We start from the raw sequence: 15,757 nt of genomic DNA, 5'->3' as shown, positions 1-15,757 counted from the left end.
CCTCCCTGCCCACTATGGTCTTCATTTTAAAAAAATTATAATAATAATATTAATATAAAAAGTACTGACATCTGGAGTGAAAATGATACAAAATTTGAATAAATAAGAAAGAGGGGTGAAAAGTAACTTTGGAATGAATTTTATTAAGGTTTTCAGAGCTTTTGGAACATTCTAAAAATTAACATAATTTACACTAAATACACAATATATATTAAATTATAATTGGAATACAACAACATTTGTTTTTAGCTGTTTTACATCACTTAGGTCATATCAGTCTAAATAAATATGATTTTAAAGTTAAGTCTGAATGATGATCTACGATTTAAAATTCACATTAAAAACACCATCAAAAAATGCAATTAACATCTCCAAATAATCATTATTATGAGAGAGAGAGAGAGAGAGAGAGAGAGAGAGAGAGAGAGAGAGAGAGAGAGAGAGAGAGAGAGAGAGAGAGAGAGAGAGAGAGAGAGAGAGAGAGAGAGAGAGAGGGGGGGAGGGGAAGAGAGGAGGAGGGGAGGGTAGAGAGAAAGTGAAAAGGGGGGAGAGAGAGAGAATGTCTATGTATAGATAATTAGCCTTGTAACTGAATTAGCAATGCAGTGGAGCCAAACATGAATTGGCACTTTATTATTATTTTACTATTATTATTATTATTATCATCATCATCATCTTTATTATTATTTTTAAACTCAGATAAAGGGATATAAATTTATGAGTGGGAGACTGATGATATGAAAGTAGTGCTTGTGATGGGGACATTTCGTCTGTTAAGCGAAACCTTGGTGATGGTGATGACATATTTCCTTAAACGTTGGAATGATTATAAAATGGCCACGAGTCTCCGCCAAGGTGACATCAACTTTTCAAAAAACTAGAATGTTGTGATTGTGATAAATCTCTGCATAAAGATCTAACAGGGACTTTTGGGGCCCTAAGTGAAGAAACAGGAGAGAGAATTTTGAAGAGCATTAAATCACTGGCTGTAAGACAGTGAGACATTATGGTTGTGTGTGTTGGTCTACACAATATGAGACAGAACTGGGATGAGCCTTTTGCTGCACGAGTCGGAGGCCAAACCAATGTCTGCAACTTCAAGATCAAATGTAATGTGGCAAACTGTGACATGAGGTGGACTACAGCAACACAATAGTACAGGACAAATTTATCCTTAAACTTAATTGTGAAGAAATCCGTCTCGACAAGTTTCACTCTCCAAAATCCGGATCCACCTCATGTGTGAAAGTTCGCCCATATGCCAGAAATTCCAGCATTTTGGTTTTAAAAATTACAACCACCTCCGAGCATTTTGCTGGTTTTAGATTAGGTACCACAAACTGATTTTTCATATGTGCAGAAACACATAACCAAGCACACAGTCATATAGATCTTGTAAAAACTTGAACACAGCTTTTTACAGTAACAAAATCGGACCACAAACGAATAAGTTATGAATTTTTCTAATTTTATTACTTACTCCGAGAATGCATAAAATTAGAAATGCGTCAAAAGTGTCAACTTCAAGGGATATTTACCAAAAAAAGTGTTCAACATAAGATCAAAAGAAAGCATAAAATGGTACATGAAGTGGTAGATTATTAATACATATGAAAATGAAGTACATGTGAAAATAAATAGCAGTAGCACAATCCATCAAAAAGTAAGAAAATTTATATGGACTTAGTCATATTTTGAGTAAATCTCAAAACAAAAGCAAAATAGACTTTTTTGTACAGATATATATTGAGAAATTGAGGCATGATTATCCTAATAACTTTAAAATGCAATCTATTCGTGCTTGTATACAAGCTTAATTTTTTACAGAAGTATACAATAACAATTACTTGCGGAAAATCGACGACTAAGTCGAAGAAAAGGCCAATTTTGCCGTAATTTTGTGTAAGGGCAAAAAACGAGTACAAAAATAGGAAAATATTCCTCAAATGCTTAATAATCAAGATAGAACAATGAAATTTGCCATACTTATGTATTTTGAGGCACTGAATCCAATGAAAATGTCCATTTTATGATAGGAATACAATTACAGTAATGAAATAAAAATAGATAATCAAAAAATATGATTAAAGTAACGTAAATATATAAGACCCATGGAAAATCGTTAAACACATACCAAATTCATCATATACATGACATATGTCTATGCAGAAATGAAATATACCATAAATATGCATTAGAAACAACCAGGATGTGGAGGATTACATCTGTAAAGAAATGGAACATTTCATGACAAAATTTAAAAATAGACGGTACAAGATTATACAAAGTCAAAAAGATTAAAAGATAGGACGACCCATATGCCATATCGTAACACAGACAAAAAGAGAACAGTAAGCAAAGGCTATACAAATAAATGTGTACATGAAAACAATGACAATTAAAAATTCATCAACAGAACACATCAAGTCTTGGCTATGATCGTACAACATATGAATAAAATAACAAAATAAATTTATTGTTTACGACGTCTCTTACGAGGCCTAACAACAGGCATATCCTCATCACATCCAATATGTTTACAAAGCCGAACATAAAGCTGTTCTATATTTCCACCACTTGACAAGATATTCTCACCCAACACAATCTTTCTGTATTTAATTTGACTTTTCAAAATTGACTTATTTTGTTTGTTTGTTGCTTTAGGTCTCTTCCAACACAATTGAGGTTATATGAGAGACCGCTGAAACAAAAAAACAAGCAATCTGACAAAAATAGTACAAATGTAAATCAAAATCATAACCTAAAGATATCATAAGCTAAATTATAAATAACCAAGAACAAACAGGCAGAAGATTTACAGAAAAAAAAAATATCCCCTGTCAAAAATACAATCACAAACCAAAGAAGCAGGATAGGCTAGTAAAGAGAAGAAGAAACGACATCACTATCGGATCGTACACCCATGCGAACATCATAGGTATATGATTCAAGGGTGATGCTCCCATCCAACCACCCGCTATTGACTTAACATTTTCCTGATCCAACAGACGATCTAAATCCTCCTTGGTGGTACAAACTCCCCCCTGGCATAAAATGTCATTTATAAGGTCATTTCTAATTCTAAGTTTCTTAAGCTCTAATTCTTCCTTCATGCGTTTACTTTCTTCCATTCTAGCCTGTATCACTACCCTAACATCTCTCTGTCTTTCCATACTTTTCTTCTTCCACCCCGGTGCATGTTTTCTTGCATCAACTAAAAGCCTCTTTATCTTTGAGACATCCTGTTTCTTTAAATAATTACTAGTCTTATTTATCTTCCACATGTTAAGTACAGTCCTGAAATGAATAGTTGAATTTCTACTTCTACACATATCATAATCTAAATGACCAAACATACGTTCTCCAATTAAATTTGTAAGTGGAGAAGATTTCAAAATTAACAGCAATTCTTCATCAACAACATTACCAAACACACCATCAGGCAAAAAATCAGCCAACTGACGTTGGAATACAATAACAGACTTTGTAACAAGTGCAACAAAAGTAGAAAAAACTATACATTGATCAACAGGAGGATTGGTATGGTCATAAGGTACATTACATGAAAAATCATCAAAAACAGGAAAAGCATCCTCAAGTTTAAAATCTTCAGCAGACCATTTGGTAAGGGCGGAGTTCATTGCCTTAACATAGAAAGGAAAATCACCATGGGATTTACAACTGTTCATCAATGACCAGTAAGGGCCAGTGAAGAAAACATGGAATAAAGAAGAGCATAAATAATAGAATACAATTTATCATCTTTCATATCAGCCAAAACACTTTGTGTAAGTAAATTGGAATGGGTACAATAATCAGACAAAAATTCAATAACATCATCACGATGAAATGTAATGGCAGAGGCATTTTCAAATAAATTATTAAAGCGATTGCTTCTGAAACTCGTGAAAGCTGAATGTTTGTTTTTAGTATGAATGAATGTCAACCACTGTTCACGGCAACCACTTTTTTCATCGCCACGAGGGCCAAGGATAGAAGAAACTGTTCTAATAAGTCTAAAGGCTGAGGGCTCAGATGCAGATGAAAAATGAGAATACTTGGAGTCTAAGTCTGTTTTGTTTGTTTTTGAGGGTTTTACGGCGCTTGCAACACATTAAGGTCATATCAGCGCCAGTAAAAAGGAAGAAATGGGATAGTAAAAAGTTATAGAATTCAATTAAGGCACCCAAGAAAAGGTAAGACAAAGGGGAATTTGTTCAAATAGGAAACAGATGTAGATTCCAAGAGCACACCATCAAAGTACTTAGTTTGAGATCACCTAAAAGTCTTATCCAGACACAAGCACAGGTCCCCACTAAGAGGAATACACTCAAATGTTAACAAATCAAATATAACATGTAAATAAAACATAATACAGTACATAACAGAGAGATGATTTACAAGGAAAAAAATATCATCTCCCAAGGCAATAACTATACATTCGACTGTTTCCCTCTCAGCCAAGGACTCCGACCAAGGTCAGGACAAAACCAAGCAATCTCACTCCAAGACAAAGACAGAAGGCTATTGGAAAACAGATAAGAGGGGATAGAAGACACAGCAAGTACCTCCCTGCCCACTATGGGAAGTAGGAACCCCACCCAGAGAGTCTAAGTCTCTACCAACTTTACCTATTTCATTATCAATACAAGAAACAGCATCTTTAGCAGAAATTACAAGTCCTAAAAGAAAGTGGGCATTGCAAAACAAAAAATGGGTTGATGCATCTTGTCCAAGTAAATCCTTTTTATATGCCGAAAACTTTTCATCAAAACTTTTCATTACAGAGGCTCTGTCAGACATTAAACATTTTATCTTAGATAAGGTTTCATTAAATACTTCCTCTTTAATGGTTTCTTGACTTGTCTGACAATAAATATCACAAAGATCAGATAAAACTTCAAGGCTTTTTTCTAATAAAGTATCTGCATCTTCACAAGCAACCTCTGTAAATCCTAAGGACAAAGTAACACCATTATCAAGAACAACATGTCGTTCTAAATACTGTCTTTTTTGACGACTGGTGCCATCAGTGGCAAGAGTAACATGTTTGCTTTTTCTAATTTCATCAACAACTTGATGCTTAGATATAATACTAGCTTCATTGGCAAAATTTAAAACAGTGGAAGTACATGGCAAATCATCATCAGTAAATTTACATTTAAATAATAAATCACTAACAGTTCGAACAACCTTAGTACAATTTTGTGCAGCAACATTACACTCACCAAGCAAAGACATATAAGTAAGCCTTACATCATCGCTAAAACGATTATTAGAATGATCTCTAGTTTCCAAAATTGAATCAGAATCTGTAGAAATATCTTTTAAAATAACTTCACTTAAAGCATTTGATTGTTGCTTGTACCTGCTTTTCATGGTTTGTTCAGAGTGAACTTTAGCTTTAAGCTTTAAAATATCAGAATTTAACAAATCTTCTTTAGCACAAAAATTTTCTTTATTACTAACTAATTCAGCCTTCAAAAGATGATTTTCTTGTTTCAAAACAACTACTTTTTTACCAAGCACAACATTACGTTTATATAACTTAGAACGCTTTAAACTAGATAATGTTTGTGACAATTGAAAATTACTTGTACGACATTTACTCAATTTCTTCGTTAAGTCAATGACTTCATTTACAAGATTTTCATTTTGTTTAAGATCGTTTCTTTCATTCTTAAGAATGTCAATAGACAAATTCAAGGCCTCTATCTTAGACTCTGCTTTTGTAAGCTTTTGTTTCAAAGACAATATCTCAGATTTTAATTTGTTGTCGTTAACACAATTTACACATTCTGAAAATGAAGACACATTAGATGGTACTGGTACTGTTTCAAAATCAAACTCCAAAAGGTAAGCATCCAAAACATTTTTTTTACTTTTAGTTTTTTTCAAGGCCTTGATCTTTTTAACAATCTGAGAAATTTTACAACTTATCTGTTTATCACTAAATTTATCAACATAACCAAAAAGAGCTAACAATCTACGTGTCCAATGACAAACAAAACTATCAGGAAGAGAAGACTTATTTTTAAAACATTCAAGTTCATAAATAATAATATTTGTAAGTACCAAAGGTGGATTGGGTGTTGACAGAGTGAACTTGGAGGGGTCGTCAATAAGTGCTGCCTTGCATAAGCCAATGTTCTCCAAGGGTTGAGATATGGAGGAAAGATCAGTGGGAGCGTCCAAGTCTTCATGATGGATGGCATTTGTAATTGCATAAACGAGACATCCCTTCGTTACACGATGCTGATCCGGAAATAGCTGGTCAAACCATGAAATAACCTGAAAAGATGAATTAGGGATACATGATAATATGCTCAAATGAATTTAATTAGGTAATAACATTACAACTAAAAAAAAGAAACATTAGCTCATGTGATACCTGGGGTTACAAGGCAAAACTTCTCACTGCATCAAAACCAAAAAAATATTCATTTTTTGATAAAAATACCGACACCTGTATCAGGTCGTCCATATTCAGGACTAAATACGAAATTTCAAAAAACAGTTTTCCAAACAAAATAACACTGGCTTGGATTTGAGCCTGCCATCTTCGGCTAGCGAACTCTCTTTGCTGATGTGTTTGACTGCGAAATCAACAAAAATCATATCACAAAAGTTTTATTTTCACTCCCATCTTTTTAACTGGTGAATTAAGCTACTGTTCGTTTTATATTAAGAGCAATGATCATAATTTGAATGCTAACGAAGTATACCGTCGAGAATTATGCCAGTAAATGGATGTTTGCGACGTAAACTATACAGATACAGATACCTATACTATAACTGCAGAAAGAATATTTCTTTTTAAAAAATGAAGTTTTTATATAGTGATAGTGTGTTTCCATGGTCATGACCATTCTCAACTCCCCATGGAGCATACAGTACGGGCTGCTAAATGAAGCGCTCACATAAATGTACCCTTAAGTTGGGTACTCAGGTATGCCTGAATCGATTACACTTAATCACAACTTACATCTTCCCATGTGAAACCATTCCCCTCACATTTCAACATGTACAACTGCGCAAGTATCCTATGGGTCACTACGGGCAGATCTGGCATCGACTTCCGTCGCCCTCGTCCAGTCTTCAGGAAAATGTCTCCGAGTACCTCATACAATGAATCACCTACAAAATAAAATCAGAGAGAAAAGACATGAGCAATGGATAAGTAAATTATAATAAATATCATTTTAAAAAAAAGTAAAAAAGTAACCGGTCCCGTTAGCTCAGTTGTACAGCGTTCGCTTCAGGTCAGAGGTTCAAACATATTGGCTATGACAAATAAAGTCGTAAAACTGTATTGTTTCAGCTGCCCGCCTTACGTTCCACAGGGCAAGGGAACAGTGAAATGACTGGCGGTTGGCCCGTGTCAGTATGGGTATACTATACTGTGACTGGGTGATAATTGTGAGTTGTGTTACACCGCATTTCTCAGTGTGGCAGCACGCAAATAATTGTTGAAGCAACACCGTCTCTAATGAGACCAAAGGTCGATTGGATGTTAATAGAGTAAAAACTAAACTTTCCGATCAAAGGTAGAAGTTAAAAGGTTGGAAGTTCGAATCCCCCCTCCCACTCCAGGCAGCGCAAAGTTGAATCCTGGGAAAAGGGTCTTTACACATATTTTCCCACCCCCATGAGTAAAATAAAGTACCAGGCCTCATCAGCATCGTCTGTGTCCATAAAAATAGAATGGCAGACGGAATAGCCTTTTAATTCAGGTTGCAGGTTACAAAAGCAAAAATTACAACATCCTGCCCTATGCATTAAATAAATGTTGCATTTGGTCTGGGAAAACTTGTAAAGTGCCCTAAGCACTGTAAGTGGATGTGATATTGCGCTATATGAACCACCAGATATTTTTTTCTTCTAAATATCTGTCTAAATTTGGCAGTCAGATGTCCACGAAATGTGATCATTTTATTTTAGGAAGTGGTTATTCAGTATCAGATACTGAATAGTGCTTTGCCACTATTCAGTATCCATAAGGAACTCTTTTTCATAGAGAGAGTGAAAAGTGCGACAATCTCGGTTGAATGGAAATAAACTGTTGACCTACTTCCAGATTGAACACATGCACTAACTGACAGCCCGAATCAAAGCTGTAAAAATATTTTGATCGTAATTTTTTTAAAATTTCTGCTTTTATGCAATTAACATAGTTCAAAATATCAAAATAAGAGTGGCATTCAAATCCATTTTTAAATGTCTAAATAGACATGATTAAATGTCACTAAGAGTTTAGTGACACCATGGCTTGGTGGATATAAGCTGTTTGACTCGGAGTTTAAGGTTCGAGAGTTCAAATCCCGGTAGGGGTAATTTGTTTATTTTTCCCCATAATTTTTTTGATTCCTTCTGTCTATTGATATTTTTAAACTTTTGTTTTTATAATTTTATTTGCTTGTAATATACTTTAATGTTGATATTATACTATTGTACTTTTATTATTATTATTATTATTATTATTATTTCTACTTCCTTACTATTATTATTATTGTTGTTGTAATCGTCATCATCACTATTATGATTATGATGATTATTTTTTTTTAATCAAGTAGTTGGAGTGATTTAATCAGTTATCGATTTATTACGAACATCTTTTATGTGTTATCATCTCGTTGTTGTTTTTCATTATTGTGCTCTTCTATTGTTCATTATTTTTTAAAATCTTGCTTTTTTTCTGTTTGTCTCATTTGTTGTTGTTGTTTGTTTGTTTGTTTGTTTGTTTGTTTTGTCATCTAAGGCAAACCCGATTCATTATAAATATGTAGGCAGACTTTCTGCATTTTTTAATTGAGCGATGTACTTCCGTGAATTAATTGCCGTACTATATTAAAATTTACGTGATAATAATAATAATAATAATAATAATAATAATAATAATAATAAATAATAATAATAATAATAATAATAATTTAAATAGATACTGAATATTAGACTACAATTGACATCTATTTACTGAATACACGTGGTATTGTAAGGGGTGTTTCTTTTTTTACGAAACCTGCCAAAACACGCCGATACCCGACAAAGTTATGGGAAGTAGGCAGCAGTGGGGAGTGAACCTGGGACTCAGTAAAGTGTACACCGTTGGGGAGTGAACCTGGGGCTGGGTTTCGTAAAAAAAAAAGCAATTACTTTTTTACGAAACCCGGCAATATCCGACAAAGTTATGGAAAGAAAGTAGGCAACAGTGGGGGAGTGGACAGGAGATTCAGGGAAGTGTACACTATTGGGGAGTAAACCTAATTCTATGGTTTTTTGGCGGATTTCGTAAAAAAGTAATTGCTTCATTCTCGTCTGGTACCCATCTCCTATAGTCCGGCTTCATTTCCCACTGGTATCCATCTCCCCTAGTCCCAGGTTCATTTCCACTGATATCCTCTTCTCACAGTCCCAGGTTCACTCCCAACCGGTGTGCACTTCCCTGAGTCCCGGTTCATTGCCCAATGGTGCCCACCTCCCATAACTTTTGAAAATTTCGGTAGGTTTTGAAATAAAAGTACATTCTGAGCTCACTGTCCACTGGAATCAGCCTCTCGCAGTCCCAGGTTCAATCCTCATCAGTGTCCAAATCCCAGATTAACTCCCCACTGCTGCCTGCTTCCCATAACTTTGTCGGGTTTTGGCGGGGTTTCGTAAATAAGTAATTCTCCCTCCCCCTTGGTATTGCTTTTTTACAAAATCCAGAGTCCCAGGTTCACTCCCCACAAGTGTACACTTCCCTGAATCTCAGGCTCACCCCCCACTGTTGCCTGCTTCAATAAGTTTGTCGGATATTGCCATATTTTGTCGGGTTTCGTAAAAAAGTAATTGCTTTTATATGAAACTCGCTGAAACCCGCCAAAAACCAGAATCTCAGGTTCACTCCCTACTGGTGTACACTTCCTTGAATCTCAAGTTAACTCCCCACTGTTGCCTACTTCCCATAACTGTCGAATATTGCCGGGCTTTGTAAAAAAGTAATTGCTTTTATGTGAAACTCGCTGAAACCCGACGAAAACCATAGTCTCAGGTTCACTCCCCACTGGTGTACACTTCCCTGAGTCTCAGGTTCACTCCCCACTGTTGCCTACTTCCCACAACTTTGCCGGATATTGCCGGATTTAGTAAAAAAAGTAATTGCTTTTATGTGAAACTCGCTGAAACCCACCAAAAACCATAGTCTCAGGTTCACTCCCCACTGGTGTACACTTCCCTGAGTCTCAGGTTCACTCCCCACTGTTGCCTACTTCCCACAACTTTGTCGAATATTGCCGGGTCTCATAATAAAGTAATTGCTTTTATGTGAAACTCGTTGAAACCCGCCGAAAACCAGAGTCTCAGGTTCACTCCCCACTGGTGTATACTTCCATGAATCTCAGGTTCACTCCCCACTGTTGCCTACTTCCCATAACTCTCTCGGATATTGCCAGGTTTCATCGGGTTTCGTAAAAAAGTAATAGCTTTTATATGAAACTCGCTGAAACCCGCTGAAAACCAGAGTCTCAGGTTCACTCCCCACTGGTGTACACTTCCCTTAGTCTCAGGTTCACTCCCCATTATTTGCCTACTTTCCAAAACGTTGCCCCATTTTGTTGGGATTTGGCGCATTTTGTAAACAAAAAGTAATTGCTTTTTTTTTTTTTACAAAACCCGCTGAAACCCAGTCCCAGGTTCACTCCTCACTGGTGTTTACTTCCACGAATCTCAGGTTCACTCCCCACTGTTGCCTACTACCCATAACTTTCTGGGATATTGCCAGGATTAATCGGGTTTCGTAAAAAAGTAATTGCTTTTATATGAAACTAGCTGAAGCCCGCCGAAAACCATAGTCTCAGGTTCACTCCCCACTGGTGTATACTTCACTGAGTCTCAGGTTCAGTCCCCACGCTTTGCCGCATATTGCCGGGTATCGTAAAAAAGTAATCCCCCCCCCCCCCACATTTTTTATTGCTTTTTTACAAAACCCAGAGTCCCAGGTTCACTCCCCACTGGTGTACACTTCCCTGAATCTCAGGTTCATCCCCTCCCCCCCCCCCCTACACACACACACGCTGCTGCCTACCTCCCATAACTTTGTCGGATATTGCCGGGTGTCGTCGCGTTTCAAAAAAGTAATTGCTTTTTATTACGAAACCCGCCGAAACCCAGTCCCAGGTTCACTCCCCACTGGTGTACACTTTTCTGAGTCCCAGATTCACTCCCACAGCTGTCCTCTTCCCATAACTTTGTCAGGTTTCGGAAAAAAAAACACCGTACAAAAACCACTATTCAGTGTCAGATACTGAATAGTGCAAAACCACTATTCAGTATCAGATACTGAATAGTACAAAAGCACTATTCAGTATCAGATACTGAATAGTGCTAGCCTTCATTTTATTCTCCTGTCTCGGTCTAGTAGAGATCTACCATGTCCAAAGAAATATCACAAGATATCTATAATATCTAACTAGCATTTCATTAAAAACAAGCTATTTTCATTAAAAGATAAAGTACTTACGCAAGGAAGAAGAAATATCCCCATTTGTCGTCCGCCATTTTGTTTTTGATTCTTTTCTTTCGATGTCAACAAACCGGTTTCGTGGTGGGTTTGAAGTCATCACGCTCCCTTCAAACGAAGCTGATCTATGTAATCTCTTCACATTTTTAACGGAAAATGATTTAACTTTAATATGCTGGAAAGAAAAGTTGATATTTTTAAATTTTGACGGGAAAAATTCAACTTTGAAGTTTTCAATCGAAGATCTACCCTACTTCACTCTTCGCGATATTCGATTGAAAGGAACGGAAATGAACGCCAGAATCTCGACTTCCGTTTAGGAAAACCGCTTGTTGATTGGACAATTTCTAAGGGAGCGATCCTTATTTCAACGAACTTGGTCCCAAAAAAAAATGGAGAAATTATTGGTTCGCCGATCAAATCCCGATAAGAGTGCGTCATGTTTTGTTTTGTTTTTAAGGGTTTTATGGCGCTTGCAACACATTTAGGTTATATCAGCGCCAGTAAAAAGGAAGAAAATGGGATAGTAAAAAGTTCTAGAATTACAATTAAAGCACCCAAGATAAAGGGGAACTGAGAACAAATAGGGATCAGATGTAGATTCCAAGAGCATACCACCAATGTACTTAGTTTGAAATCACCTACAAGTCTCATCCAGACACAAGCACAAAATCCAACAAAGAGGAACACATTATACATTATACATTCAAAATAAAAATAATAATACATAACAGAGAGATGATTTACAAGGAAAAAAACATCATCTCCCAAAACAATAACTATGCATTCGACTGTTTCCCTCCCAGCGCCAGGACAAAACCAAGTAATCTCATTCCGAGACAAAGACAGAAAGCATGTTGGAATACAGATATAACGGGATAGAAGACACAGTATGTACCTCCCTGCCCGCTATGGGAGAGAGTGCGTCATAAAAACGCAACTATAACAGAATTTCTATAAAAAAAATAGATAAATCTAATAAGATGTTAAGACAGAGATAAGATTGAACAACAATAATACATTGGTTTCATAAAAGTGGTTTAATAACATTTTTTTTAGTCAGAAGTTAAAAAGTTGCTATTTCACACCATCCCGGCCCCTTGGCAGGGGAAATCAACTTTTTTTGACTGGCGTTTGCGGTACCTATTTAGATTTATCATTGCTGTACTGCCCGAACATTAGCTGTGAAATATTGGTTCATCCGCTTGCTCACCACTTGACAGGAGAGTAACGGATTGGTTACTTTTTACTGATTACTATTGCCATGGCTATTGATAGTTCTGGACACGGCCATGCAGTTTTTCATGCCTTTCTTAAAAGAGAAAACCAATTTCATTTATCCAAATGTTTGAATTTTTTAACAAAGAATGTACAATTCAGAAACTACTTCATTTTTTGAAGATAAGGATTTTTCTGAGATATCTGCCATTTACAAGGAATTTCCACATGCCTCTGTGGATTCCATATAAATAAGGCAATAAAGCAGCATTTCCAAAATAAACAGGTTCCAAAAAAATTGTTGGAACATTGCTAGCTTGGCTCTTTTTGACAAACAAAGAATGGCACAAACAGTCATGATGAGAAGTGTTACTGATAGTCTTGATCAGCTATCAGATAGTCTAAAATTGTATTACAGTGCCTTCCTTGGAGATGGAGAAAAAAAAAAAAAGGAAACAATCCATGCAGGAGGAGATATTTTATAAATTCAATGTGTAGGATGCGGATAAAATTATGATCAGAAATCTTCTTTTGACGGATCAACTGAAGTAAAAAAAAAGTCTGATGCCAACAATGACAGGAAAGAAAGAACAATCAATTCCTTATTTGACAAATCAAAAAAGTAAAATATTACAATCCAGTTATTCAGGGGTCTTTGAAAAACATTCGAAGGCTACACAAAAATGTTTCAGTCAAGCAAGCCACAATGCCATGCTTTACACTGTACACAATTGTACTCCTAAGTCACGTCATTTTATAAGTAGTATAGACTCTGGAATATCCAGTGGCCGCCGCTACGCTTGTCGTTCACTTCACTCCCACGGGATATTCCAGAGTCGGAAAAAAAAAAAAAACTCTTTACAGATTTAAGTATTATTTTTTTAAAAAATAAATAAATAAATTCCAGTACCCTCAGATCTGATGGTACTGAACTTTAAAAAAATAAACTCTTTAAAGATTTAAATATTATTAAAAAATAAATTCTATTTTTTTTCCGACTCTGGAATATCCCGTGGGCGAGTGAGTGAAGTGAACGACAAGCGTAGCGGCGGCCACGGGATATTCCAGAGTCTATACTACTTTTATAGTTGTTTTATTTGGCTCGAAGTGATAGCCAAATGCACTGTTACAAATCTCAACAATATCAACACAGAGGACGAAACATTCCAGTTGAAAAATCGACATATTTCAGTTGGAGAATATTGTTTGCCCTATTTACTCAAATGCCCTCGAGACAAATCTGGCAACCCTTGGCTGCCAGATTTTTTCAAGTCACTGCGACAAGGTTATGTTGAGGACAGCAAATCAATTAATAAGCTCCCACTTGACAGCAGTGTTCATCCAGCTGTCATATCTGGACCCCTGCAATCAAAGATCATCTCAGACTTTCAGTGCTTTACTGGCAATGGCAGAACTGCTGCCAAACATCATTCCCTCACATGACAAGAGGACCTCTTGACAATGAACTCAATAGATGATGTGTCATCCATTGAGGCTACAAGACAGATGATGATATTTGATTAATAATAATTGTCTTTCAGTTGAAGAAGAAAGGACCCATAAGGTCCCTTAAGGAACAGGCACCCACCCAGACAAGAGGAAGTTGTGACCTTTTTAGCGTCTCTTGACACAATGCCTGCACATTACTGCAGAAAGATCTCGAAGAAAAAGTACTTCACCTGCGAAATGGATGTATACATGGAGTACAAGGAGTGGTGCGTGAAAAAAAATACCAGTCTGGCATCGAGACAACTTGCTAGTGACGAAATTGATAAGGGTAACTACGACCTTTTTAGACCTAGAAACCATCTCTGTGTTTCATATGATGAAGGAAACGCAGACGAAGAAAAATACAACCTTCACATCATAAGGAAGACAGAAGCAAGGACAGCCAAAGAAAATGACAAGGCATTGGCGGCTAACAGTCACGGTCACACAAAAATGATAACAATAGACCTCCAAGCTGTATTACTGCCACCTGCGTTGAAGGCCTCTGCCCAATACTATTGGATGATGCTTTGTGCCCATAACTTCACCATCTTCGATACTACAACTACAACCAACGATGTTTTGTTATGTTTTGTACGAGGCGGAAGGAGGCCTGACAGCCGATGAATTTGCATCTTGCCTGTGTGACTACATCGCCAAAAGCTTGACGCCAGAGTGCAGGGAATTAATAATTTATTCTGATGGGTGTACTTATCAAAATAGGAACTCAACCTTGTCAAAAGCCTCGACTTTCACCGCACAAACAAAGCTAATAACAATAATTCAAAAATATTTAGAAAAGGGGCATACCCTAATGGAAGTAGACAGCGTCCACAAAACCATTGAGGATAAAATAGGACACAAATTGATATATTTGCCCATTGGACTATGTCAGGCACATGAAAGAAGCGAAACAAAATCATTGTCCCTACAAAGTAGAGTATTTGGACTACAAATTTTTCAAAAGCAACAATGCCGTTTCTGGAGTAAACAACACCTGGCCAGGGAAAAAGAAGGGAGATCCTCAAATCGTTGACATACGTTGCATAAAATACATACTGGCACTCTTACAAACTGAGTGATTGGTTTGTTTTCTTTTTGAAATCAGAAGTACGAATCTGTTTCCAATACCTTTTAATAACTATGGATTATTTATCAAGCCAGAATCTATGAAATGTGGTAAGTGCCAATAATAATTGAGTAATAATTATTTAAGAAATGTTTAGAATTAGCATCTGGCTGTAGTTCCTGCAGACGATAGTTGGGACCCATCGATTCGCACATTGGCTAAGCCTAGGCCTAGATATGGCGCAACGCGGAGCACACGATTCAGAATCGCGGGCAACCCTAGAGGAATGCCCCTAGACGCTCGAGGACACCTCCCATCACCTCGAGACTTGGGAGAAGATCCCGGACCTCCTCCCGTCGCCTCTAACCAGAAACGGAGGTCCCGAGACTGCAGGAAACAGTCCCGCTCGCCCCGCCGGGTCTCCAGAACAAGTACCCCGACCCGACTGAGCCGCAATCGGTCTCCCAGCAGGCATAGGAGGGAGG

At 36.9% G+C, this 15,757-nt stretch overlaps 2 protein-coding genes across 2 annotated transcripts in view; both read right to left on the bottom strand.

Annotated features, from left to right (window-relative positions):
• The window catches only part of LOC144977591 (transmembrane protein with metallophosphoesterase domain-like), a 58,795-nt gene that overhangs the window by 28,487 nt on the left and 14,551 nt on the right, over positions 1–15,757 (bottom strand). The window lies entirely within an intron of this gene.
• LOC144977589 (uncharacterized) lies at positions 1,455–11,780 on the bottom strand. The gene is made up of 3 exons (XM_078922967.1): positions 11,498–11,780; positions 6,986–7,137; positions 1,455–6,291 (listed from the first exon to the last, which is right to left on the bottom strand). Exons 1-3 carry the CDS (start codon positions 11,595–11,597, stop codon positions 4,525–4,527), a joined length of 2,019 nt encoding a protein of 672 aa, XP_078779093.1. The 5' UTR covers positions 11,598–11,780; the 3' UTR covers positions 1,455–4,524.

This window comes from Berghia stephanieae, chromosome 7 (assembly GCF_034508935.2).
Source record: "Berghia stephanieae isolate SIO BIC M18660-M18661 chromosome 7, UCSD_Bste_1.3, whole genome shotgun sequence".
Classification (NCBI taxonomy): Eukaryota; Metazoa; Mollusca; class Gastropoda; order Nudibranchia; family Aeolidiidae; genus Berghia; species Berghia stephanieae.
This window is presented reverse-complemented; position numbering and strand designations above follow the sequence as displayed.

Bases quoted from the DNA above. Each gene is read 5' to 3' on its own strand.
- LOC144977589 (XM_078922967.1), bottom strand. From the start codon at position 11,597: ATGACTTCAAACCCACCACGAAACCGGTTTGTTGACATCGAAAGAAAA. The intron at 7,138-11,497 runs GTAAGTACTTTA...TTTATTTTGTAG, and splicing joins GGATATTTCTTCTTCCTTGC to GTGATTCATTGTATGAGGTA. The intron at 6,292-6,985 runs GTAAGTTGTGAT...TCATCTTTTCAG, and splicing joins ATGGTTTCACATGGGAAGAT to GTTATTTCATGGTTTGACCA.